We start from the raw sequence: 25925 nt of genomic DNA, 5'->3' as shown, positions 1-25925 counted from the left end.
AGTCCTTCAGCGAGGTGCGTCATCACTGCAAATGACGTATGTAAATTTTTGGACGTATTTGGCATAAACATTGTTTCTTTTGAGGGCACTTTCTCAATAAGAGATATTATCTAGATAGTGGTCTAGATTGGATCTAGCTAGATTATTTGTTTTAATTTAATAAGATATTGTAGGTGCGTCATATTGTGATTTATTTAAATAGTATTAAAAATATATTAAAATTGGCCGTCAATCACAATATAAGATAATTAAAAGATTAAAACATCCTTTTACGTTCCGTATCGAGTACGGCAAATTTTAATATATTTTTAATACTATGTTTTAATTTTATTATTTATTTTATTTTGTTTCCTTGTATTATAATACTATTTTTTAGTGTTTTACATTTATATTAGTGTTCACATTGGTATTTAATTTGTATTTTTTGTTGTATTTTTGTATTAGTGTTTGCCTGTCATAGGCTCTTTGCTGTTGGCAAAAACTCTAACAAAGGAATTGAATTGAATTATTCCGTCACTGTGTTGTAGAGTATCTGCTCATAACCCAGGATCAAATATTTTCTCTGGACTCATGACACATTAGCTTCTAGAAAACAAATTTAAAGTTACTGAAATGTCAAGTTAGTATGTTCTTCAAGACGTGCGCTATCCCCAGAAAGTCCGTCATTTGTAGCTCGACCAGAGATGCCACATAAATAAATGATCGAATATGCTTCAATTTGCACTAATAATTATTGATATGACGTTCGTTTTTACAAACCGCGTAGGCTATGTTTAACCATTACATCTTGGATGTGTAATAATTGTTCTGTTTTTGTCAGTTACTATAGAAACGTCAATTGTTAAAAGTGTTCTTTCATATCCATTTGTTATTAATTTTTTTTTTTCAGATTTCGGGAAATTTTGTCGAGATTATACAAATCTGTCTTATCACATCGGCCATGCTGAGTCAGTTACAAATATTTTGTTATTTCGGAAATGAACTCACGATTCAGGTATGCGCCTACATAAATTACTTACTGATTTCAACATGCTTATCCCGTAATTTAGTTAAATCATGTATTTATCTCATATAATTGATTAAGATTCATACTTGTAAAGGCTAAAACACTAATAATATCTGCAAACTTTGTGCAGTTATTTGCATTGACGAGGTATCTGAGACGGGTAGGCATGTAGCAGGCATGGGCCAGATTAGAAATTTATATAGAATATTAGGAGACATACGAAGATCAGAAGATATTATTGAAACGGATATTAAAACAGTAATCTCTGAAGACGTGGACTCAATTCTTTTTCCTGAGGATAGGATTAAGTGGCGGGCTTTTGCGGGTGTCATAATTAACCCTTTGAAGCCGAAGATCGTCTGAATATTATTTATGAATTCAGTCCGTACCGCGAAGAAAACACTACACCTTACCATTACGAAAATCAGCTGGTTAACCCTTTGAAGTCGAAGCTCGTCTTCATAATATTTACGAATCCAGACCGTACCGCGAAGAAAACACTTCACTTAACCATTAGAAGTCGAATCAGGCGGTACCACATAAGATTTAACAAAAGAACATCCCGGTCAAAGCCTTAATCTTCGGTTTACGTAAAAGGTGGGCAATTTAAATTTTGCATAATCTTAAATTAAGATTATAATCTTCGTCTCTCAACCTGAGAAAGGGCGCTGAGGGGAATATTTTGATCTAAGAAAGGGGGAGTACTAGGAGAATATAAAAAAATTCATTATGAGAAACTTCATAATATGTACTCTTCAACAATTATTAGGATTTTAAAAGGACAGGGTACGTACGTGAGCAATAAGAAATGCATACAGAAATTTAATCGAAATACCTGAAGGTAAGAGACCACTCGGGAAACCTAGGTGTAGATGGAAGGATAATATTAAAATGTATCTTACGTTAAACAAACAGAACGCGGAGATGTGGACTGGTGTTACCTGGATGAGGATAGTTTTTCAGTGGCGAGTTTTTGCAAACACGGTAATAAACCTTCGGATTTCTTAAATAGCGGTAAATTTGTTGAATAGCTGCTGTACTGCCAACTTTTCAAGAAAATCTCTGCTCTATGGAGTTAGTTACTTGACAATAATTTATTTTTTTCAAGTTTATCGCTATATTTAAAGCAAGAACGCCTAGAAAATTACAAAGTAGAATGGAAATGAAACTTCTAGAGCTACAGGCATTTCTAGAGCTTTAATTTGCATAGAAGTTATGATATATCTTTGCAATGAAGTTTAAAGGTAATTAAGTATTTTGTATTTCATTACGTAAAAGCCTGTTTTTTAAGTGATATTCTAGTGTCTTTGTATTTAGCTTGTAGTGCGTAATGTACGTGAGTTGAGTGCATTATCCCACTTACTTATAGAGTTAGTCATTTCTAAGCGTGATTTTAGAGTAAAGTGTATAGATTGTCAATGTGTTTTAGTCCGGAAGAATAAGGGATGCTGCATGGGGAAGCAACTGGGTGGGTATGCCAGTTTCCCATCAGCGGTCCATTAACATCATCATGACTGCATCGGAAGAGTTCATCCTCACTGCGGGAAAGATCATTCCCATTAGTCGCCGAACTTTTCTGTTGGTACGTAGACCAAGGTACCGATCCCACATTGCGTCAACTGTACTAAATATTATCTGCGTTATCAAGGACATGAAGATGTTGACTAAGGCCTTGCGTATTGTGACACTGTGCGGTCTTGTGTATGTTCAGCGACGTTCCGGAAGAATGTGTGGCTTTCACGTTCAGCGCTGATAAAAGGCAAAGGGGCGGTTAATTTGGAATGAAAATTAACGTTTACAAAGAGGCCATTAAAAGGTTAATTTCCTAGTAAAACCCTATAATCTACATATTTCATGAAGCCTATTTACAGGGACCACGGGAAGAATATTCGAGTAGATGCTTAGTAATAATATGTTCAAGCTTTGATCCTGATAAAAAATGTTATAAAACATGTCAGCGTAATGAAAGTGACCTGAAGATGGAAGAAGAACTAACTCCCGAAACGTCATGTTTATCAAATACAACTGAAAAATGGACAATTTCCTATTTAATATTACAAAAAAAAATCAACCAGTCACATAGACAAATGTTGGATAAAATTATCGCATTTAGAAATTTGTATTTTGTTGAAATGTTTATATTATTTATATTTAGAGCATTTAATTACGTTTGTTGCAGGTTCTGAACGAGACGTACACCTATTTCATGTTTCTGTTGAATTTTAGTAACAATTCTTCGGAACACAAGTAGACAGAGTAGCAAAGTACGTAATAGACGAAGTTAGGTAAGTAGGGAATGACTAAGAAATTAGCAAAACATCGTAGGGCTTAAGAATTTCACTGCATATTGAGTTTAGATTCTGGGCTTCTGGTTGCATTTCAACCCCTTGAAGAAATACGCTGATACAATTTTTATGGTTCATCCACGAAAAGTTGGTATACATCAAGACTGCGTGGACCAGAAACCCTTAAGACTAGATATTGAAAATAAAATATTTATTTCACAAGTAAAAGAAATGCTAATCAATCATAATGATAACTTATTGTTAATTGATTATAGTACATCTTTTACTAGTTACATCACACTGTGTTTGGCTTTAAAATACAGTTACACTCTTTTACAACTTAGTTAAACATAAATGTTTATTCAAATGTTTTATTAATTTGTAATTGTTAAGTATATAGTAATCAGTTAATACATTTATTTATTCCTATATATAAATGCAATTATAAAACGAGTTTTAATTACGGATATGAGATACTTTTCGAAAATGATGAATGGACAAACGTTTAATTAGTGAAATATTATAATAATGAGGACAAATCATGAATAACGTAAGCATAAAAAAATACTAGAACAACTATAATAGAAAATTAATTATATTATATACATTTTAATTAAATATTTTCACGGCTTGTTAAGTCATACTAATATATAAATTATTAGAATTCTTAAATTTTGAAGGCACTTAGGAACTGATAATTGTTTCCGTCAATTGAATGAAAATCACTCTTACGTTTAATGCTAACGTGTTTTATTTGGTCCGTCGTTGTCACAGCTAATTATGAAAACTCTTTTATATATCTCAACAAATTCAGACACGTGTATTCAGAAAGCATTATTCGAAAATAAACACCTTCACATTTCAACACCTATTTATCTTATTACGTATGTTTGCTTTTTTTTTTATAATACTTTTGTGTCAGTGTGTATTCGGCAGAGTGGTGTTGGATGGTTAATTAAAGCTTTCTTTCGTTTCATCTTGTGATACACAGTTTGACAGCGTAAGGACATAATATCATGTCGTAATCTGTCCTTCAGTTTACTTCAGCTACACTGATTTGCGTATTTGGTTGCTTATTCTATCCTTGTCATTTCATATGACATGGCTTTATTTAAACAGGGCTGTCCATATGCGAGTCCCTATCTTACACGAGACTTTTCGTGGGCCTTACCGGGCGAATATCCTGAGCATTTACAAGTTTATTAACCCCTTTAAAATAAAATTAATCTAAATTCCATTTAAAAACATAGTTCTTGTCTCAAATAAAACACATCACATCACATTTTCAAATGCGTTTTAATTATTTTTATGAACATTTTTAGTCTTTAAAAAGGATTCTGTAAGAGACAAGCAGAGATACGAATGTTATATATATTTACTGCTAGAAACGAATAATCCAGGTATTAATTGGTATAATTGGTAATGCAGACATTCCATTTAACTGAGACGCTGCTGATTCGCACAATTTAATAATGATAATAATAATAATTTAAAAACGCATATATAAAAGTTGACTTTTACCTGCATAGACCACGTCTTGCACGGTGATTGCTAAAACTTGAAAATCTTGCTAGATAGATTTCCACTGGAGCTTATGCTTCATATTTCCACGCACGTAAAATATGGCATTATTCCAGCTCGTGTTCTGCCAACTACGAAAATTTTAAATCCTGTTAAAAGTCTTATGTAAACGCAGACTGATAGGAAGATGGCTGTCTTCTGAAATGTTGCGCCGTGTAGTCTGATAGAAACTGACCGACGTTTTAGTGGTGCTTACTGTCTCTATTAAGAGGGCCTCTGAAATGTCGGTCAATTTTTTATAAGATTTACCGGCGCAACATCCCAGAAGATTTGCCATCTTCAAACTCGTCGTCGGAACGTGAAATCTCACGGAGCGAGGCGAAACCTCAGCTGCTCATGAATAGAACGTAAGGACTGATGTGTGATTTCCTCGGACCAGCAGTGAGGGAGGCATGTCCTTAGTTAATACTTCTAGCCAAGCCATGTACAGGGGTGCTGAAACGGTGCCCTTACGTGGCATTGGAAGAGACCTATTGTGGGGAAAGAGAACAGAATTAGATATTTTCGTCTGACTACAGCATTAAAAAAAAAAACTTTGCCTCTTGAAAATGTTAACATGTTCATAACTTACATAACAATAAGTCTGGCATCGTGAGAATTCTCCAAAAGCAACTCCCTCAATCTAAGTTGCCTGTCAGTTTTTTGCTGCAAAGCTGCTAACTCCACTTTGCTAACACACACCTCTGAGGAAAATAGAACATTTGTACATCAATTCATTTCGACATGACTATGGATGCCTTCTGAATATTTTCTCCATAACATGTGAAAGAAATTTAGCGATATTTTAAATGTGCTTGCTGCTTCCATCGTCAGGACGATAAAGACTCATTGCCCTGATGATGGCAGTAGGTATCTTACCGCCAACATCGACGAAATATAGAACATTTCGACACACAGAGATTTACTGATGAGAGTGACAATGAATCAGTCATGCTACATGCTAATTTCTGAAGTGTTACGTAATGTCATTTTGTCACATGATATTTGTCTTACCTGGGTCGGCCCCATCTTCTTCACAGAAACCCTCCAATAAGCTATTGAAGAAGGTGACAGTTTGATCCTGTGGTTTTTCCGTGATACCAGCCACCATCTTCAGGCTATGATAATGGATGCGAAACTTTGACAGCAGGCTTGCCATACTGTTAACAAATAAATATATTTTTTGCCATTAATTTGTTTCTTAATTATATATATATAATATATATTTATTCTGCTTCGATCCTCAGTTTATCCGTAGATATATAAATCTAAAATCCGCTTTCAATACACTAAGCTTAAAGTACAAACATGTTATGATTAATCCCACGTTTAAGACGTTTCCAAGACCATTCGCGTTATATAGTCCACAAATTATATAATTCTGCATTATCCTTACGTAAAATAAAAGGACACTCATTGCTCACTTTCGCGGTAGCAAAAGACGTCAGTCAACCATAATGAGTAGTAACTTTTGTCTGGGACGGTACGCACGCTTAATCGCCTCCCCCCCCCCCAGCATTCAAAACATGTACGAATGGCTGTAAAACATTTTAATTAGCATCAGTTATGCTAGAAGCTCAAATGAATTATCTTAAAACCTTTCGTGACGTGTAATGTATTGGAATATAAAAACATGCATAGAAAGAGCAGTTTCATTCAAAGTGTAAACAGTTTTGTTTGTGTGCATGTTTTTGTTTAGTTCTCACGTAACAACAGACCATTTCTTCTTCGAGTTTAAGAATGTACTTCTATATATATATATACATATATATATATATATATATATATATATATGTATATGTAACATATAATGAGATGATAAAGTTGCGTCATATTGTGATAAATATATATTTGTTTAAATCTTGTCAGTCTAATAACAATAAAATTCCTATTAAATATTAAAGTATTACCATAATTAACATTTAAATATTTAAAATATATCAAATGATATTCTCTATCGAAATGTTCGATTTACATTAGAACATCACTTTTTTACACGACATGTTTCAGTTCTAAAAGAACCATCTTCAGGTGAATATGGTAATATTTTAATATTTAATAGGAATTTTATTGTGATTAGACTGACAAGATTTAAACAAGTAACATATAATGTTTGTGGGACATTCTGTTTTTGTAAAGATACAATGCTCACTTCCGTTCCTCTAATTCTGCTTCTTGTTGGCGGCTTAGCAAAGCGAAGACACGTAGTTTACAGTTGGACCAGTCACTGCGTGTGCTGATAATATATGGCAGCAACATAGTTAGACCTGTTGCAATAAAAAACGCCAATGACCAAGCATGTATGGAAGGACGAAAGTTAAAAATAACGCGTCTACGATCTTGATTAGTCGTTAATTGAAAAATAGTTAACCATGACAGTAAAGCTTTCGGAGGAACATACGTCCTCCATCGTCAGGGCAGGAGACAACAAGATTCTACGATTCGATCGTATCAACGTACAAATCCACTCAAAACTACAATATTTGAATACCATCGACATCTTCACCACCGTGAGAAATTCGATCTTTACATGACCTTGAATTTCTAGTTTAAACGAGACTATTTTTTGTATTTATAATCAGTAGAAATTGATGAAAGCAAGCAACAGAAGGATGTCTTCGGGATAGGATGCACGTAACAACCACACGAAAAACGAGATTCATTTAAACGCAGTAAAGACAATGGACCATTGCTTTAAGTAATTCCATGATTTTATACATGAGAGCAAGGCTATAATAAAACAACTTTCTGAACCATTTTCTTTGACAGGAAACGGGAGAAAACCGCACAGCGAAGAGCTTCATAATTTGTACCCTTAACAAATATTATTAAAATAATCAAATGGAACGTAAATAAATGTGCAGTGCATGAAGAACGCATGGAAGAGATTTGAGACGCGTATACATTTTCGGTAGACTACCACGGTGATCTAGCGGTTAGAACGCTGGCCTTGTAATCCTGAGGGGTCTCGGGTTCGATTCCCGGCGGTGCCCGAATTTATAACTTGTGTTGGGCAAGGCCGTGGTCTAGGCAACACGGAGTTTTCCTCCGCGGCATCCCAACAATTACTCCATTCACACACAGAAGAAGGAAATGGCAAACCACTTCTGGATCATCTGCCAAGAACGTATATGAACAGGTCCCAGTCCGAGAAAAGGATGGAAGGATCCTGTTCATATGGACCTGTCATCAGACAGAACACTGAATAATAATAAGATGAGGTGGTCTAGCGGTTAGAACGCTGGCCTTGTAATCCTGGGGATCTCGGGTTCGATTCCCGGCGGTGCCCGAATTTATAACTTGTGTTGGGCAAGGCCGTGGTCTAGGCAACACGGAGTTTTCCTCCGTGGCATCCCAACAATTACTCCATTCACACACAGAAGAAGGCAATGGCAAACCACTTCTGGATCATCTGCCAAGAACGTATATGAACAGGTCCCAGTCCGAGAAAAGGATGGAAGGATCCTGTTCATATGGACCTTTCGTCAGACAGAACACTAAATAAATAAATAAACCCGAAAGGAAGGGACTACTCGCAAAACATACGCGTAAATTGGAAGATAATATTAAAAAAAAAATGGGATAAATGGGAGTGTATTGGGTCTATTGCAGGGACTTGCGAGTACGGAAACGAACCTTGTGTTTGAAACAGAGACGGGGGGGATTTCTTGCTTATCTGGGCTTACTACTAGCTTTGAAACGAGGACCATAGCAGCTCCTGGTACCGTAAATAAAATAAGGTGAACGTACCTCCGTCATCATAGAGCCACCAGACGTCAATGTTGCCTTCTGCTTGTTTTTGTCGGAAAATCGTCATGTTCGATAGCTGGCTGCCAATGGGAATCCTGCGGGTACAAACAACAGCGAGGCAAATAAACAATTAAAACACATTTCCTGTCCATAATTCAGTATCGCCGCAGGATATAATTCTAGACCTCATTATGCACTTCACATCCTCTCTGTCACAATATCCACAAGGTCCAGTTTAATATTATCTTTCCATCTTTTCCTATATTTTCCTTATCAAACTGTTAATCGACCGTATAACTGCTTAATTTTGTCTAATTACTTATATTTACAAAATTACGTTAGGCGTAACTAATATTTCCGATAACAAACACGATCGAGTGATTAGCATTTCTGCTATGTATTCGGGAGGTTTCGAGTTCATACCTCTGTCCGATTACATAATAGCCTGATATCCGAGGAAATACTGGGATAGTATGTTAAATTTAGTCACTGCTGATTCCTCCCAGATCCCTTCCAATTTGTTATTTAGTTGTTAGTCTGTCGTTTAACACATCCTAAATTAGACCGTGACCAATAAAATAAATCAACTTTACGTAGAAGAGGTCGCCACAAACTTAACATACAATATTGACGAAGATAATATTTGGTTAGAATATTTGTTGTCTACTTACTTGTTTAACATGTACTTCTTCTTGCTTTTCAGGATACTTAATGGCATCAGGGTATCTGACTTCTCTGTGTTTACATACCGCCGCAAAGCCTTGGCACTGTCAATCAGAGAATTGTCTGAGGACCCTGTATAATTTAGAGACAACTGCTTAGTACGTTCAATAATAGCAATGACGTCAACATTTTAACCCGACACGCTTAAAATTTTGTGGTAACCTGTTTCAAACCTGGCATAAAAATTAATATCTTCGTTACCAATAAATTATCATTTCTATCCTACACACACGTATGAGTTCAGAGAATGTACAGTCTAAGTGCAGTTTCTGAATAACAGAACCTGTTACATTTACAAAACAGAAAATTCACGAACAGGGTGCCTTCGTGTAGCTGAACAATATCTTGTCGTTATGAAACCAAGCGTTTTACCATCGTATCCACTTTAATATTACCCTCTGACTTCCACCTATTCTCCAAGCGGTCTCTGTTTATATTTCCGTATAATTTGTTGTATGACAGTAGGGACGAATCTGTGCGTTCTATGCCCTTTAAAAGCATGAGACAAGGGGATCAGATGGGTGGCAGGGGTAACAGATAATGACGCAAAGAATCCCAGATTATAAACATTATTTTCCAGCGGCAGTTCTTTGTCAGATCCTGTGTCGATAATGTATTTGGTATTCGTATTTTTTTTCGTGTTTTCATTTTACCCGCAAGATAGTGATGTAGGACAAACTCACAGTTTCGTTCCGGGTACTATGTACACGCTCGTATGTGTATGTTGTATGTATATATGTAATGAAAGTCTAAATGTGTGTGTGTACATCTGTCATTCAACTCATGTATTCCACCCATGATTTCCTCATGAATCTCATCACATTATCAGCCCTAGACTTGGAGCGAAGGTTTAGGGCTCCTTATTGCGTGATTTTTTTCGTATCTCGTATTTCTATCCACCGAAATAAAACTGTGACAATGAAATTACTACTTACCAATTGCAGATAGCGAGATGTTTGAAGGATGTTGCTCCATTTGATTGAGGCTGACAAAAGAGTCGATGCGTAGGAAGCCTGTTTGACCATGGTTCGTGAGGTCCTGGCTGGAATTAGCCACACTGAATGCCCCGTTGTCATAACAGTGAGAATCTGTCTCCTCCGTGAACTTGGAATAATCCTCTCCATAGGGAAGACGCAATATTGCTACCGATATTCGATTATCGAAAGCATCGCTGAAACGTAACACACATCAAAAAATGAGATTTCATGTTCTCACGTCGAACAAAATATTGATGTTCGTCTTTTGGGTTACAACTTCTTGCGGACTTGTAGATATATATCAACGTTTCGGAGGAACATACTTCCTCCATCTTCAGGGCTAACTTCAGCCGTGAATAATTTGTGTTCCTCTGAAACGTTGGTATCACCCACAAACCCACGTGACGTTACAACCCGGAAGACCAACATCGACACCGCAACAAATCTAGACATGAAAACGTTGAAAAGAATCGTGAAAATATATAGTATACTTACTGTAGAACATTGAAGTACGCTGCTAAGTCTCCAGTATCGCAGTTTCTCCATGTACTTTTGTATCCCAACACCAAGATGTTCGGCTTCAGCTTTCCAAGCCCTGAAGCCTGAAGCAGAGACCTGGCAGCCATTTCGAACTCAATTCCATCCACCAGAGTGTAAAACGCCTTGATTTTATTGGCATGCAACCAGGCATAGCTCTTTCGGGCAAGGTTCAACCGAGCCCGATGGGAGAGTCGCTCCTACAACACAATTTCATTTAAACCAGTCTTCAATTATCCATGTATTTTTAAGCCAAAATGCCTAGATTAACATTAAGGAATTACAGATACTTCGTTCATAGCCTGGGAAATGTTAAAATTAATGTATTCAACGTACTGCCTTACAGATTAATTTCATTTTTATTTATTTACTTTTTATATATTTCAAATCCCAAGTGTACCTGCTTATTTTCACAGAATTATTGATTATTAATTATTAATTTTAGACATTATTTCAGGTTAGCGATTGTGGAGTCCATTGAAATCCCTCCTTGAAGAGGTCAATTTGACAGAAAAACTCTGTACGTCTGTACTCACTTCCGACAAATGTCCGCACAACATCAACGCGTTGTTTTTCGTGATAAGGTTGACGAGATCCACGAGCGGTGGTCTGTCCTGAGGCTTGCCCGTCAGAACGAGGATTTGAGGTCGGTAATTCTTCACGTGTTCGTCCACGTTAATCAACTTGTGGACCGATGTTAAGGCCGTCTTGTATGTCTGAGCTTGAGTGGAAGAACCCCAGTTGACGTCTGGAAACATCCGCATAATAAAGATTATGTGCCAAAATATGTCTTTCTTTTGATGTTAACCTTACTTCTAAAAATTAAAGGTGTATAAATATCCAGGTATTAATAAAATTCCGACAGAAATGGTCCAGGCTGAAGGTAATGTGGTAGGTTATAAAATTAAAATTTATTAATTCTGTTTGTAATAAGGAAAGATTTCCAGAGCAGTGAAAGAAATGTATTATTGTACCTATTTATAAGACGGGTAATAAAATTAATTGTAATAATTATCGAGAAATGTCACTCTATCAACTGTATACTAATTTTTTGAATATTATTCTCCAAATGTTAACTTCATATTATAGAAAATTAGTGTGAATATTCATGTAATCGATTAACTACTGATGAGATATTTATTCAAATTCTGAAGAAAAATATGAGTATAATATGGTAGCACGTGAAAAAGTATATATAAATTAAAACTATTAAAGTCCGTATAGATAACAAGACTGATTTTTTTCATATTCAGAATGGTCTGAAACAAAGAGAAGTAACATCAACATTGCTTATAAAGTTTGCTTCATAATATCTGCTAGAGAATTTTCAGCCCTTCAAGCCCTGTGTTGGACACTTGGCAGGACTCCTTTGACGAAGGATCATCCCTTCACAAGGTTTAGCTACATATGAAGGACGCACAAAACAGAAAGATACGGACACAAATCCATGATTCCAGTTTTCGAGCAATAATCATATGCGTGTGTTACGAAGCAAAAATTTCCATTCCGAAAAAAAAATAATTTCGAAACTCGTAGACAATATAACCTAATAATCTAGAATTTAATTGAATATTACGCTTTGTCCATATTTGTTTTTATTCTCATCTTCCTGCTCGTGCCTAAAAAACTTTCCATGTTTCTTAAGAGATAACCCAATTATTTGTGCTTCTATTTTATCAGGAAAAGCCTTCAGTTATTAATAGCTTCAAAGTAAATTAGATCAACTTTACCTGGTTTCCGGTAGACGACAAGAAGGTAGAGTGCTAGAACAACGATAAAGGTAATAAGTGACGTGACCCACGAAATGAGAAACATGATGGCAACGCAGATTATAAAACCAGAGAGGCTCAACCACACGTTGTAGTACTGGAAAATGAAAAATAAAGCACGATTAGGTCAACGCCAACTAACAGACTAACTAAAGAATCGTCTAATTAACAAACACAAATTTATTTAGTTTTTAATTTTGGTCCGATATAACCCAAAACAAGGCCGTGGTCTAGGCAACACGGAGTTTTCCTCCGGGGGCTTCCCCGGTTTCTCCGTGGCATCCCAACAATTACTCCATTCACACACAGAAGAAGGCAATGGCAAACCACTTCTGGATCATCTGCCAAGAACGTATATGAACAGGTCCCAGTCCGAGAAAAGGATGGAAGGATCCTGTTCATATGGACCTGTCGTCAGACAGAACACTAAATAAATAATAAGATGAGGTGGTCTAGCGGTTAGAACGCAGGCCTTGTAATCCTGGGGTCTCGGGTTCGATTCCCGGCGGTGCCCGAATTTATAACTTGTGTTGGGCAAGGCCGTGGTCTAGGCAACACGGAGTTTTCCTCCGTGGCATCCCAACAATTACTCCATTCACACACACAGAAGAAGGCAATGGCAAACCACTTCTGGATCATCTGCCAAGAACGTATATGAACAGGTCCCAGTCCGAGAAAAGGATGGAAGGATCCTGTTCATATGGACCTGTCCTCAGACAGAACACTAAATAATAAAATAATAACCCAAAGCAGAACTAAAGTTGAATATTTTTATTTCTATAAAGTCGTACATATCTGATAGAAAGAACCTATGACGTAAAATAATCTCCAACTTCATCTGAAATTTCTTTTCGATTTGTAAGAAAAAATAATTTATTGTTATGTGCGATGTGGTGTCTGTAAATGTTGTTTTTATTTCCAACTTTGACAATTTTTTTTTTATAAATAACAAGTTTTAAAGAATGTTGGATTCTCACCTTGAATGTAGGTCTCCAGCCCAGTGGTTTGATAAAAGCAGCATGGAACGTGCAGAAATTTATGAGGGCGTAAGATGCCAAGTAGAAATTTGAAATCAGCGGAGCGATTACATTCAGCTGAGCTGAAACAATTCCACAAAGAATTCCGATACAACTTAAAATTTAAATGCGTATCATTAGTAGTGTTAATATTTATTTATATAGTTCAATAGTTTGTATACTATTTAAATAACATTTAAGAATTCAGTCCGTACCGCGAAGAAAACACAACCGTTCGCTGTTACAAATATCAACTGGTTGACGCTGTTTAAGGAAATGATCCCTGTTTAAAGCGATAATTATAGAAAACCCATGAATAAAATGTAATATTTACTTATTATACAAGCTGGTGGGACATATAATTACCACTGGGCTTCAAAAAGTTAAGTAACAAATGTAACTTCGAACTTAGCAGAGCGATCAAATTTAACTCAGCTGTAAAGTTCCACAACAAATTATGATATTACTGAAACGTTTAATCACGCGATTTTGAAAGAGTATGGCTATAATTTATTATTCATTTTAAGAGTTTGTATTACATTTGTTAAGACTTAATTGACATATTTAACTTCGAACACCGGTTGTTCAACCAGTAACTTGTCACTTTCCTGACATAATTATCCAAGCTCATAAATAATTTATGAGGTTAATGAATATTATTAAAAGAGTGCTCCCAGCTAAATCGTGGATTACTACCTTCATCCTGCAGAGGCAGGCAACCTAGCAACGTAGCTCAGACTAATCACTGAATTGAGACTTACCAATAAGGACGAAGGCTGTGGATATGAGGAATGTAAGCACATATCCGCGGTACGCTTCGCCAGCCTTCCCATAACCCTTTGAGAAAAATATGAGTCCTGGATATATTCTGTCAATACCAAGAGCCTGGATAAGTCTTGGTACTGACAAAAGGTTTGTAAGAGCAGTGGATAATGTTGCCGCAAAACATCCAGCGTAGATTAGAGGCCCCCAGATAGAAATAACCTGCATCATCTAACAGGACAAACATAAAGTAAGCTTAGGTTAGTTTAATTTTTTGAAAGGATAATAATTCTACTTCTTGAGCGATATCCAAATTAGTAGAACAGAATCAGAGGTTTAACGTTAATAAAAATAGGAAAATACAGGAAATGTAGCATGCGAGGAGAAACAATTGCATATTTTTATGAGAAAAGACCACTTGCGGGACCTTGCTCTGATGGGAGGATAATATTAAAATGAAATTTAAAAAAATAATGTATGAGGATTTAAGATATGCAGAATGTTGTAAGCTTTCCGGTTACATAAAGAGCGGGAAATTCTTCGATTAACAGATTGGCTATGAGTTTCTAAGGATTGACTGTGCTCCGTGGAATTAATTAATTGGTTAGACGGATGTTTGAGAAATATGTAAATGTCCTCGACACAAGTTGTTTAAAAAATGAAAACTAACAAACATAGAGACCACAACGTATTGTGACGTAATCGAGATGAATAATGACTGGTTGTAACTTGATATTTGCAATTTTTTTTTTTTTTACAATATCACTTTACAAATATCAGTAACTGTATCAGTAATGCAAAATCTAATCCTGGGAATTCCCGGTATTAGGTTGCAAGTAGTTTTAATATCTTTCACTCTATCTGTTGATAAGCCATGCTTACTGAGTAACTGTTCATGAGTCCCCATTTACAGCTTCTATTCGGGTAGCAATAAAATTGTGTCCCATTAGCTACATCTCCCACAATGCCACTGGCGTCTCTGGCTGCCGTCATCCCGGCAAACACCACGAATACGGCGTAGGATGCCATAGATATTAGCAGCGACAGAAGAGTGCCCTTTGGAATGGCTGACGCTGGATCCTGCGACATTATCAATAACAAAACGGTTTCCACGTTATATCAAGTCTGTGGATTAATTGTATGTCATGCGTGTTGTATTTCTACACCACAAGAAGGCACAGATTTATTTTCAGGTTAATCATCTACGACGTATCAAATAACATTCTAAGATGATTATGAACGCTTAGCAGTTGAGAATTTATACGAATATATCCTTATAATTTCGTAATATTTTCAGTAAAGATTTTCCATATTAAAGAAATCTGTTGAAATGTGTTAAAATTGTAGTCGCCATATGATCATTCGAGAACAAAGACACGCAGACTAACCTTTAAATCCCCTGAGATATTGGCGCCAGCCTGAATGCCAGTAACGGATGGAAAGAAGATGGCGAACACTGAGAAAAAGTCCTGATTCACATTCTCGCTAAACCTGTAGTCTGGTCCCAAGTTTTGCTTCGTGACAGTCACTACAACATAAGAAAAACTTTCTTAATTTACTGTCTGATATATTTAAGGTGGAAAAATAATATTAAAATTGATATTAAGGAATGAAGGAATTAAGTTGTGGACTGGATTAATCTGGTTCAGGATAGCAACAGGTAGCAGGATCTTGTTAACATTAAAGGATTCCGCTCTATGCATTTATATTGTCCTAGAGGGGGGAGTATATTAAAAACATTTCAACTGAACAGAGTGACGTCAAACTCACGGTTAAACCCCACGAATCCTTGGGCTTCTTGCAAAACGTCCTTTGGTCCGATGATTGCACCAACAATGAAGTCGACAATGGCTGCAACAATGATGACAGTGAGGAAGTTTTGTGCCTGCAAAAAGAATGTCCTTACTTACACATATTTAAGGATAATCTTATCCATGTGATAAGCAGGGTTGGTTTGTGACCATTTCCTGATATTGAGGATGTGTTTTGTTATGATCGTTAACATGACATAGCGATCATTTGCTCTTTTAGGGATTTTAGGATTTACGAAATAATATTATCACCGTTGCCATGGTAATTCTGTTAAGAGGCATACTATGTACATTCACTTCAGCACTTCACAGTTATAATATCGATATAAGATTATATTTAAGATTATGACAAATAAAATGATGTTATACAAATTATTTTCTTAATCAAAGATAAGTAATGATATTAATTTTGTGTTACACAATATCTCAATAAGAGCGACGGTGGCCTAGCGGTTAGAACGCTGGCCTTGTAATCATGGGGTCTCGGGTTTGATTCCCGGCGATGCCCGAATTTATAACTTCTGTTGGGCAAGGCCGTGGTCTAGGCAACACGGAGTTTTCCTCCGTGGCATCCCAACAAATTACTCAATTCACACACAGAAGAAGGCAATGGCAAACCACTTCTGGATCATCTGCCAAGAACGTATATGAACAGGTCCCAGTCCGAGAAAAGGATGGAAGGATCCTGTTCATATGGACCTGTCGTCAGACAGAACACTAAATAATAATAAGATGAGGTGGCCTAGCGGTTAGAACGCTGGCCTTGTAATCATGGGGTCTCCGGTTCGATTCCCGGCGGTGCCCGAATTTATAACTTGTGTTAGGCAAGGCCGTGGTCTAGGCAACACGGAGTTTTCCTCCGTGGCATCCCAACAATTACTTCATTCACACACAGAAGAAGGCAATGGCAAACCACTTCTGGATCATCTGCCAAGAACGTATATGAACAGGTCCCAGTCCGAGAAAAGGATGGAAGGATCCTGTTCATATGGACCTGTCGTCAGACAGAACACTAAATAAATAATGTCTCAATAGATATATAATCTGACGCTTGTTTTGAAACGTCAGGTATTCTGTTGACATTACTCGGACCTAGTTTTCTAAGATCAATTTTAATATATATTTTTTTATAGTCACAAATTTTAGGAAGACCCTTCAGAAATATATTTCTTTAACATTGTAACTTATAGCATTTATGATTATTCAATATTATTACTTTCGATTCCCATTCCATTCCAACAGCACATATGATACACATGACCAAAATGGCGATGGTTCCAACAATTCTGACGTCATTAACATCACCGTCCACAATCTGAAGTCCATGAGAATGAAGAAGATCATTGAGTGAGTCGCAGAAACCAATAGTGTTCATTGACGCCGCTACGGTGTTTGCGAATGCAAATACAATGCCGATTGAAGCTCCGAATTCTGGACCCAGTGACCGGGAGATGATGTAGTACACTCCGCCTGCAAAACATGAACAAGTCTTAACACGTGACCTGGCTTTGACAGGTCTGTTCATGCCTGCGTTGGATGTATTAAGTTCAACAGCTCGTAAAAACTAGTCCCAATAAAATTAATATTTAATTAATCCTTTAAATACAAAGCTCGTCTAAATAATTCTTAAGAATTCAGTCCGTACCTCAAAGAAAACAAAAAAATATTTCACCATTTCAAATATTTTTAAAAGTGTTTGAGGACATACATAATCTTTGTTTATTATGAGAATTACACTGAACTCATAAATATATATATAAAAAAAAGCATATTCGCTGATGGTTACAATAATTTACACATAATTTCATATTAGAATTAATTTCAAAGAAGATACCATGACAGACCTCTGCTATTCTTCTAAACCAAACGACAAATTTTAATGAATTTGATACGAACATCACGCCTCTGGAGTCTACATTATCTGCGTATTTTAGAGTCTTATCATTAATTTATACATAAAACCATCTGAGCGTCAATTATGCAGGAGTTTGTTTTATGCGAACTACAGAGATGAGAGTGACAGTAACATCACGTTGAGTAGCAACGGGTTTTCGAAAGATGTTCAGTATATTTTCTGCACTGTAGATAAACATAAAACAATGTGTAATAATAACCAAGTTCTTTTGACACAAAAACAATGTCCTAACGATCATTTCTCAGAGATATAGAGAATTTCACTTTAAAATTACGAAACTGTGAATGTACCCCTGAGATGAGAGAACGTTACCTCCTTTCACCTCTCCGTTGGTGCAGATGGCAGAGAGAGATAGAGTGGTAAGGACGCAGACCACAGTCGACATGCCGATAATGATGAGCGATTGGACTAAAAGTAAAAGAGAAATGCTTTCACTTTAATGATACAGTCACCTACCTACTTGGGACAGAACAGGATAGTAAAATTCAGATACACAGTTACGCCCCAAGTGGGATTCGAAATCACGACTCTTGATAAGGTGCGGCCTTGAAGTGAGAGAATTAGATCAAGGCAAAATACATTGTGATGAGTTGGTTTTGATTGAAGTGACTCAAGATAGGAAAATAATAGCAGGCTTGTCTTTGTATTGTTGGTTGGATATAAGCTAATAACCCTTTCTCCAGGACCACTCTGTTACCTTCACCAAGACCACAAAACTGACCAAGAGTTTTTGTGATAGCAAAGAAATACAATTACTTCTAACGAAACAAACTCATACCTCGACTGTTTGACCTTGTGTCCCAATATGTATAGTACAGTACTTACTTATTCCGGACTGAGCAACTACCCAGGACAAACGCAGGAACAGCATAACACCCCAAATGTTGAGTAGGCAGGGGATAAGCACCCCTTGAATCCACCCCAGTTTGACACCATGGCTTTCGTTTGCCACCTCAGGGCTCTGTGCTTCCAAATTGCCATCCTGCGAAAACATTCCCAGTAAAAATTGTCCAGCTGGTTTATTTCGGTGTGCGATAATTATTATTTATTTTATTTATTTAGTGTTCTGTCTGACGACAGGTCCATATGAACAGGATCCTTCCATCCTTTTCTCGGACTGGGACCTGTTCATATACGTTCTTGGCAGATGATCCAGAAGTGGTTTGCCATTGCCTTCTTCTGTGTGTGAATGGAGTAATTGTTGGGATGCCACGGAGAAACCGGGGAAGAAGCCCCCGGAGGAAAACTCCGTGTTGCCTAGACCACGGCCTTGCCCAACACAAGTTATAAATTCGGGCACCGCCGGGAATCGAACCCGAGACCAAAGGATTACAAGGCCAGCGTTCTAACCGCTAGACCACCGTGGCTCTCTGCGATAATTATTATCAGCAATTATTTATTTTAATCCGTCTGATCACAATATTTAAAATTTCTTATAATTAAGATAATAAAATATCATTCATGTTCCTTATCGATTGATCGATTTACATTTCGGAACATTTACACAACATGTTTCGGTTTTTATAAAACCATCATCAGGTGTAAGATATATCTAAGAACTTAAAACTCAATTATGATTTCTGTAGTTTTTTGGTGATGTTTCATTACGTTTGTTTTTCCATTTTTGGGCGAAGGTGTTGTTTTTCTTAAATGTTATTAGATGTACATATCGGCCAAAGATGTAGGAGTGAGTGTCTCGATATGTCCAGAAGTATTAGTGTCTTCGAATAGGTGTGGGTCAATACTGTATTGACCCACACCTATTGTTGTGTAAATGTTCCGAAATGTAAATCGATCAATCGATATGGAACATCAATGATATTTTATTATCTTAATTATAAGAAATTTTAAATATTGTGATCAGACGGATTAAAATAAATAATTGTTATAATATTCACAATATGACGCAATTACACTATCTTATTATCAGCAACAAAAACTTTCATTGATTCTTACTTTCTCGTACACAGCGAAGAACTTTGCGGTTGCAAGAAGACCTATATATTTATGGGCTCTGCCCCCCCCCCCCCCCCCCCCCCGTGACCTCATTAAAAAAAAATCCCGGTGGAATATATATGCTCTGATAATTCAGGTAGTTGAAGTTCAGATTTAAAAAAAAATCAGTTCGTGTCAATATTGAAACCTGGCTGGGATCGAACACGGACAAGACTCACAGTCGGACATGATTATTGCTAGCCAGTTACTTTTTTAAGTGGAACGACACATGTCACACAGGTTTCTAGCATGAGAACGTGAATGACGTAGTTAGCACACCGTAAATTTCATTAATTCATTCATGAAGCAGAATCAACCGAACAAAATGTGTTATTTCCAGCACAAACTAGTTCATACCGCTTTAACAAACATTCAACTTGTCAACGTAAGTGTGACATTTGTGTTTATCTCACCGTGGTTGATGATAATGGCTTCTCTACACGTGTAATTGCCAGAAAGTAGAAGGAAGTGTCACAGGTATTGAAACAATGTTCAAGTTTCACGATCAATATTGTACGGAAGTACCCTGAAGGCAAATGATGGGGCAGTGCATTAAATTAGGTCTCGACCGCTTAATTCGACATCCTTCCCACTTAATTATTTATTAAACAGCCCATCACAAGACGCTATATAATCTGAATTACTGACTGTGTCATTAAACCAATTACTAGAAGCAAAAAGTAAATAAAATTAAAGGGAATTTTATTATATGTTTAGAAAATTATTACATGCTAGTTCGTCATATATTGTTTATTCTGTAAAAAAAATGTTAATTTTTATGCGAATTTTTATAAGTGTAACAAAAACTGCCGATCAGATTAAATAGATACATTGAAAATCAATATGAGAGCTGTTAGATGTATCATTACTTCCGGTGGATAATTAAGAGGAGCAGTGAATTCAAGGAATAAAGGAAGCTAAATATTTCTACTTTCGATTACCTCCGGTCAATATTCATGCAAATGACAATATCTATTTTTAACGCTGTGGGAGAACGTGAGGTGTGATCGTACGGTGGACGATAATTGAACTAAACAACACATGACGTCAGCTCTGCATTTGTTTCGTGCATGCGGTATGAGATGATAACACTGGACATTACGTCAGATATCAGTTGTGCATGAGGACAACTTTTCCCCCACCATGGATTTGTACGCGTATATCTGAGATAGTTTTCGATATTTAGTTTCGATTGTTTTGGCGTAAAGAAAATTTCCCTCCGTAAACCTAGCAATTTATTTTTGTCTTATTCTTATGTTGGCATTGTTCTGTTCCAACTTCCGTTGCTAGCCTCACACCGAACGCACAGCTGCTAAACTGAAAAGGCGGCAAACTTCCGTTTTGTGTACTTTCGTTGGAGTGGCACGAAGAGGTAATTAAAAGCAGTGTTCAGTGCCTTGTAAATGCGTTTTGTTATGGTAGTTAATGTGGTTTAACATTAATTTGTTTCCTAAGGTAAAAGCGACTATATATTCGTGTTTATAACATTTGTAATAGTAGCTTCCCAATGTACTTTCAAGATATGCAGGTAGTACTGGATTCTGACTTGCATGGTTTGTTAAATGATACAATGATAATATGTATTATGATTCTATCATAAGTAAATAATATTTTACGTTACTTTCTGAAGACCATTTAGCATAGAAAGAAAGATTGTAAAAGTATTGTGTTGAATGCGACTATGTAAAGTTTGAATACGATAAGTTTGGTTAGGTTCATTCTTATGGTTTATTTCGTGCGGATAAAAAAGACATCGTAAAGTCATTGTGTCTCGAAGAGAATGACGGGTAGATTGAAAATGATACATAATGTTTGTAAAGAACTGTGATTTTAAAATTTAATTTTGCTATTAGCAGAGATATTCTTTACTTTGTGAGTGATGTGTACGAGAGACTTAACTGTCAAGAACGGAACAGAGGTTACAGACAGAAGTTCAGTTGCCCTTAACATCAATGGATTCTCACCGCTACTTGTGTTGACGCTGTGGGCGTCGGTGAGCAAAATCACGTATTATTTTCTTTATAGCAAGCTGTTTAAAAGATGCCCAAGGCAATCAGTAATTTATTGAGTTTCATTCTCTGTGTAGATGACGGGCTTTTGTGAACAATGTAATGAACATTGCCAGTTGTTAATATAATGCAAAAGAAATGCATATTAGAGAGTAAATAGGAAACAATCAAGGTGGCTCTTAAATAGGATGTGAGATTGTGGACTGATTTAATTTGGCTCAAGGTACGGCGTAGTGACTGTATCTTGTGAATACATTAATGAGCCTTCATAGCTGCAGATGGAGGCAGTATTTTCCTCTGTTGGTATTTATCCAGAAATCTACATTGCGTTACAACCCAGAAGACCAACATGGACATTTCATCGCCGTGAGATGCTTAAGTATCGTCTACATGTTATTTGCTTGTGGTTGCTTATCGAGTTTTGTTTTGAAATAAAAGGGTCTTACCTTAACTTCGCTTACGTCTCCATATAATTCTCCAAGGGACGGCCTTTTCATTGCCTGTATGCAATTGCGGTAATGATCCAGGCGGGGCAGAGCCTCCCGGGTGAGTTGAGCTAGAGAATTGCGATGAATCTTTGGATCATTGCTGGCAACGGGATACGTGGCGTGACCCTGCACAGGTTCCGAGATCTCGTTATTGCGAGCATTCTGTACATTGGTGTCGCCGGAAATATCACTTTCTTCCGGAACCCTCTTCACGTCGAATCGATGTTTTATATCCATCCCGCTTCGTGAAGAGCTCTTGAACGACCAGGGCAGATAATGGTAACGTAATTTGTTCTTACTGAAGTGATGTAATCACAAATAGTGAAAACTCGAAACTGCTTTTGTTTTAAAGCAAACTGAGTTTTACTTGATCGTGTGTTAAAGTCTTAAAATATCGACGTTACATTTTACGTGAGACACGATTTGAACTAGGAATACCACGTAATGTTAGTAGCAAGTATAAATGTAAAATATGTGATTAAGATAAATATCCTCAGACAGTGATGTGAGAATTTTTGCAAATTTTATTGCGAGAACTTCATTTTCGGATCGTGAAAGCAATAATATTTAATTATCCTATTTTGCAAAATATATAAAAGCAACTTATTTTGTTATTAACTGTGAGAGAGTTAATAATACATTTCGAAATTGACTTTCGGGACACTTTTCAAAGAAATTATTCCCGATGAAAACGATAGTCTTCGATTCACATTCTGTTTCAATCAGTGGCGTGCGGTTGATGGAGCTGACCGTGAAAGGGCACGAACCACGTGGTCTTGTGTGGAAGTTGATTTGCAGTCGGTCTAGGGAATTGAAACCTATCGAAACAAGGAAAAACCACAAAACCACTGAGTCACAACTGAACTATAACGATACTTGGAAAACATTCCTACAAAATGACGCAGTAATTTATGTGATATGGACTGGATTTTAAACAGATATTCCTTTTCCAACAGCCCGAGAATTTGGCTACATTCGGAAGTCTAAAAAACAAAACCACGTCTCATAATCATATAATTACAAGGCCAAGGATTATGCTTTATTATTTTTTCGCGTTAATAATAAAGAGCTGGCTTGTATTGCCTCTTGTCTTTAAGCGGAGACAGAGGCACGAACCATAACGGAAGGTAATAACACGTACCTTTACATAATCAGCCTTCTACATGTATACGTACACCGGATTATTTCTGACATGAAACACGTTTTGCAGTGTTCAAAGTATTGCGACAAATGAAAACATGTTCTGAACGATAATGGTTTTGAATGACTTGGAGCAACTGAAATAAATTCTGTACTCCTTCACAACAAGTACGTAATTAATAAAATTCTGTGCTCTTTAATGACGTTATTTAAGCTGCAAAGATTGTATGGTGTCGCGTAAGAAGTTAATCATGAAAGTTTAGTAGGTATGTGCTAGAAGACGCTTGTGGAATATTTGTGCGTGTTGTCCCGACAGAAATCCGGGAACAGTGAGGAATTTCATGCAAATTCTGAGTCAGGTGTGACAGAGCTGAGATTCGTATGTGACATTTTCAGGTCAGAAATAAAATATTTTAAGCCTGCAAAACCATGTCGTCTAACCTGTGTGACGACTGATAACAACCCGTCAGCTATCGCTAACGAAAGCTATTGCATGGTTTAATGACGCACAATGTAATGGTGAAGATTCAGATTACTGATCCGTATAGTGTTCGGTAATTCGATATTTTCCATTACGTTCTAAATTTTAACGTTTACACAATGCTTTCAACTTTTAGAGACGGGTGGTAACTACGTGTACCATTTATTTTCACAATCAGCGATGTTTAATTTTGTGTTTATGAGTTTTGTATAATTCTCAGAGTAAAGAGCGAGTAGTCTTTAAATAACTTTAAATAATTGAATTTTGTAATGGTGCAGTATGGTGTTTTCTTTGCGGTACGGACTGAATTCTTAAATATTATTTAGACGAGCCTCTGCTACGAAGGGTTAAAAACGCTGAGATTAAACGCTCGCCGTGTATCTGCGATCTCGTTGTGCAGAATGGTCTTACGTCTTTTGCGAACTGAAATAGTTATTTTATTGTACACAATATGAACAACGAAATTCTTGTTAATAGCCTCCATTTTATGTAGAAGAACGTTAAACGTATGTCTTAGCACCTACAAGTTATTTAAATAAAATAGTGTTTCGTCCTAAGTCTGCGGAATATTTCAATGATTCTTTGAACCTTGTTGCATTTACGCATGTACAAACTTCTTATTCTTCATCTAGAAATAATGTTATCACAGATAATAACATTAACTGAATGTTTTAAGTCAACAAAATATAACGCCTCTGTGATAAGTTTAAATCTTCATACGCTGACAGTGAGCAGACGGCCTAGGCATACACTGGAATCGGAAATATATAAATTTATCTTAAGTCGTGTTATTATAAATTGCTCAACCCTGGAGTGACAGGGACGACACTGAAGGGTCGTATTTTACGACGAAGAGAGAATATACGTCGAGGGTGTTCGAGGACAGGGCGCGTATGTGGAGAATATTGCGTTATGAGGCGCTCTCCATAATTTTCACTCTTAAACGGGTGTTGTTAGGATAATCGGATCAGGGAGAATGTGATGGGCAGGGATATGAGAAATGATTCCAAATATTTTGTTTGAAAGCTTGAAAGGAACAGATCACTCGGAAGATCTGGGCGTAGGTGGGAGGATAATATTAAAATCTGTATTAATTAAATAAAATATTATGGCGTGGATTAATCTAGCTCAGGAAATGGACCGGTGGCGGGTTCTTGTAAACAAGGCGATGAATCTTCCGGTTACATAAAATGAGGGGAATTTCTTGATTAGCTGAGTGCGCTATTAGCGTCTAGAAAAGGATTGTATTCAGTTGAATTAAGTTAATACCTTTTAATAAAGGACTTTTCATTTTAGTTTCATGGAGGTTCAGGTTCGTGTTATCAAAAAGGTGATTGCTTTCATGTTCTATGTATAAGGTATTTAATAAGAATCTATCTTGTTCCGAGACACCAAATGTTACAAGCACAGGGATTACAGTAAATTGTAAAAATTCATTCCGTCTATATGTAACTTTCTATGAAAGTCTAAAATTCAAATCATTTTTAAGTTCCAACTTACCGGATTACGAAAGCCCTAGTAGCAGCTATAACTGTGTAAAGTCCAACTTTGTACCTCCTCGCCTGTCTTATATGCGTGCGCCAATGATATTCTCGCCTCGTAGACAGCTTATCACCATCGTACCTGTCATAAGGTAGTTCCCGCGAGTGGGTGATGTGTCGGACTGCGGCTTACAGTATGGAAACTTGGTCTAAAAGTCAC

The 25925-nt window shown here is 36.7% G+C and overlaps 2 protein-coding genes across 10 annotated transcripts in view; one reads left to right on the top strand and one right to left on the bottom strand.

The window, feature by feature from the left end:
- Positions 1-11865, top strand: part of LOC110838070 (odorant receptor 4) — a 19125-nt gene extending 7260 nt beyond the window's left edge. For 6 of the 8 annotated variants that reach the window (XM_087344851.1, XM_087344846.1, XM_087344850.1 and 3 more), the window contains 3 exons: positions 890-994; positions 2436-2588; positions 3186-4092. In XM_087344851.1, coding sequence (XP_087200977.1) covers positions 890-994; positions 2436-2588; positions 3186-3257 — 330 coding nt within the window. In that variant the 3' untranslated portion in view covers positions 3258-4092. Of the gene's footprint in view, positions 1-889; positions 995-2435; positions 2589-3185; positions 4093-11295 lie in introns of those variants that run through there. The other 2 variants (XM_087344847.1, XM_022080877.2) reach the window with 2 other exon arrangements.
- On the bottom strand, positions 4569-25925 carry NKCC (sodium potassium chloride cotransporter). 2 transcript variants are annotated; one of them, XM_022080873.2, is made up of 20 exons: positions 25725-25925; positions 22562-23421; positions 18937-19093; positions 18424-18519; positions 17413-17666; positions 16156-16270; positions 15774-15913; positions 15268-15465; positions 14385-14616; positions 13585-13706; positions 12569-12704; positions 11375-11586; positions 10797-11038; positions 10260-10495; positions 9273-9396; positions 8602-8696; positions 7004-7118; positions 5866-6011; positions 5444-5555; positions 4569-5342 (listed from the first exon to the last, which is right to left on the bottom strand). In XM_022080873.2, exons 2-20 carry the CDS (start codon positions 22838-22840, stop codon positions 5207-5209), a joined length of 3147 nt encoding a protein of 1048 aa, XP_021936565.1. In that variant the 5' UTR covers positions 22841-23421; positions 25725-25925; the 3' UTR covers positions 4569-5206. The 2 variants fall into 2 exon arrangements, with proteins under 2 accessions (XP_021936565.1, XP_021936566.1); XM_022080874.2 differs by having other exon boundaries at positions 22562-22858.

Source organism: Zootermopsis nevadensis, unplaced genomic scaffold (genome assembly GCF_977971745.1).
Source record: "Zootermopsis nevadensis isolate Lab colony 2312 unplaced genomic scaffold, Znev_1.0 Znev_ptg000008l, whole genome shotgun sequence".
NCBI classification, from domain to species: Eukaryota; Metazoa; Arthropoda; class Insecta; order Blattodea; family Termopsidae; genus Zootermopsis; species Zootermopsis nevadensis.
Note: the sequence above shows the minus strand (reverse complement) of the source record. Positions and strands in the feature narration are given on the sequence as shown.

What these genes read in the sequence shown, in the direction of transcription:
- NKCC (XM_022080873.2), bottom strand. Translation starts at nt 22,840, where the DNA reads ATGGATATAAAACATCGATTCGACGTGAAGAGGGTTCCGGAAGAAAGT. An exon ending in TGTCGTCTACCGGAAACCAG is followed by an intron (nt 11,587 to 12,568) that starts GTAAAGTTGATC and finishes GGATGTTTCCAG; the next exon opens with ACGTCAACTGGGGTTCTTCC. An exon ending in GCGTACTTCAATGTTCTACA is followed by an intron (nt 10,496 to 10,796) that starts GTAAGTATACTA and finishes GTTACGTTTCAG; the next exon opens with CGATGCTTTCGATAATCGAA.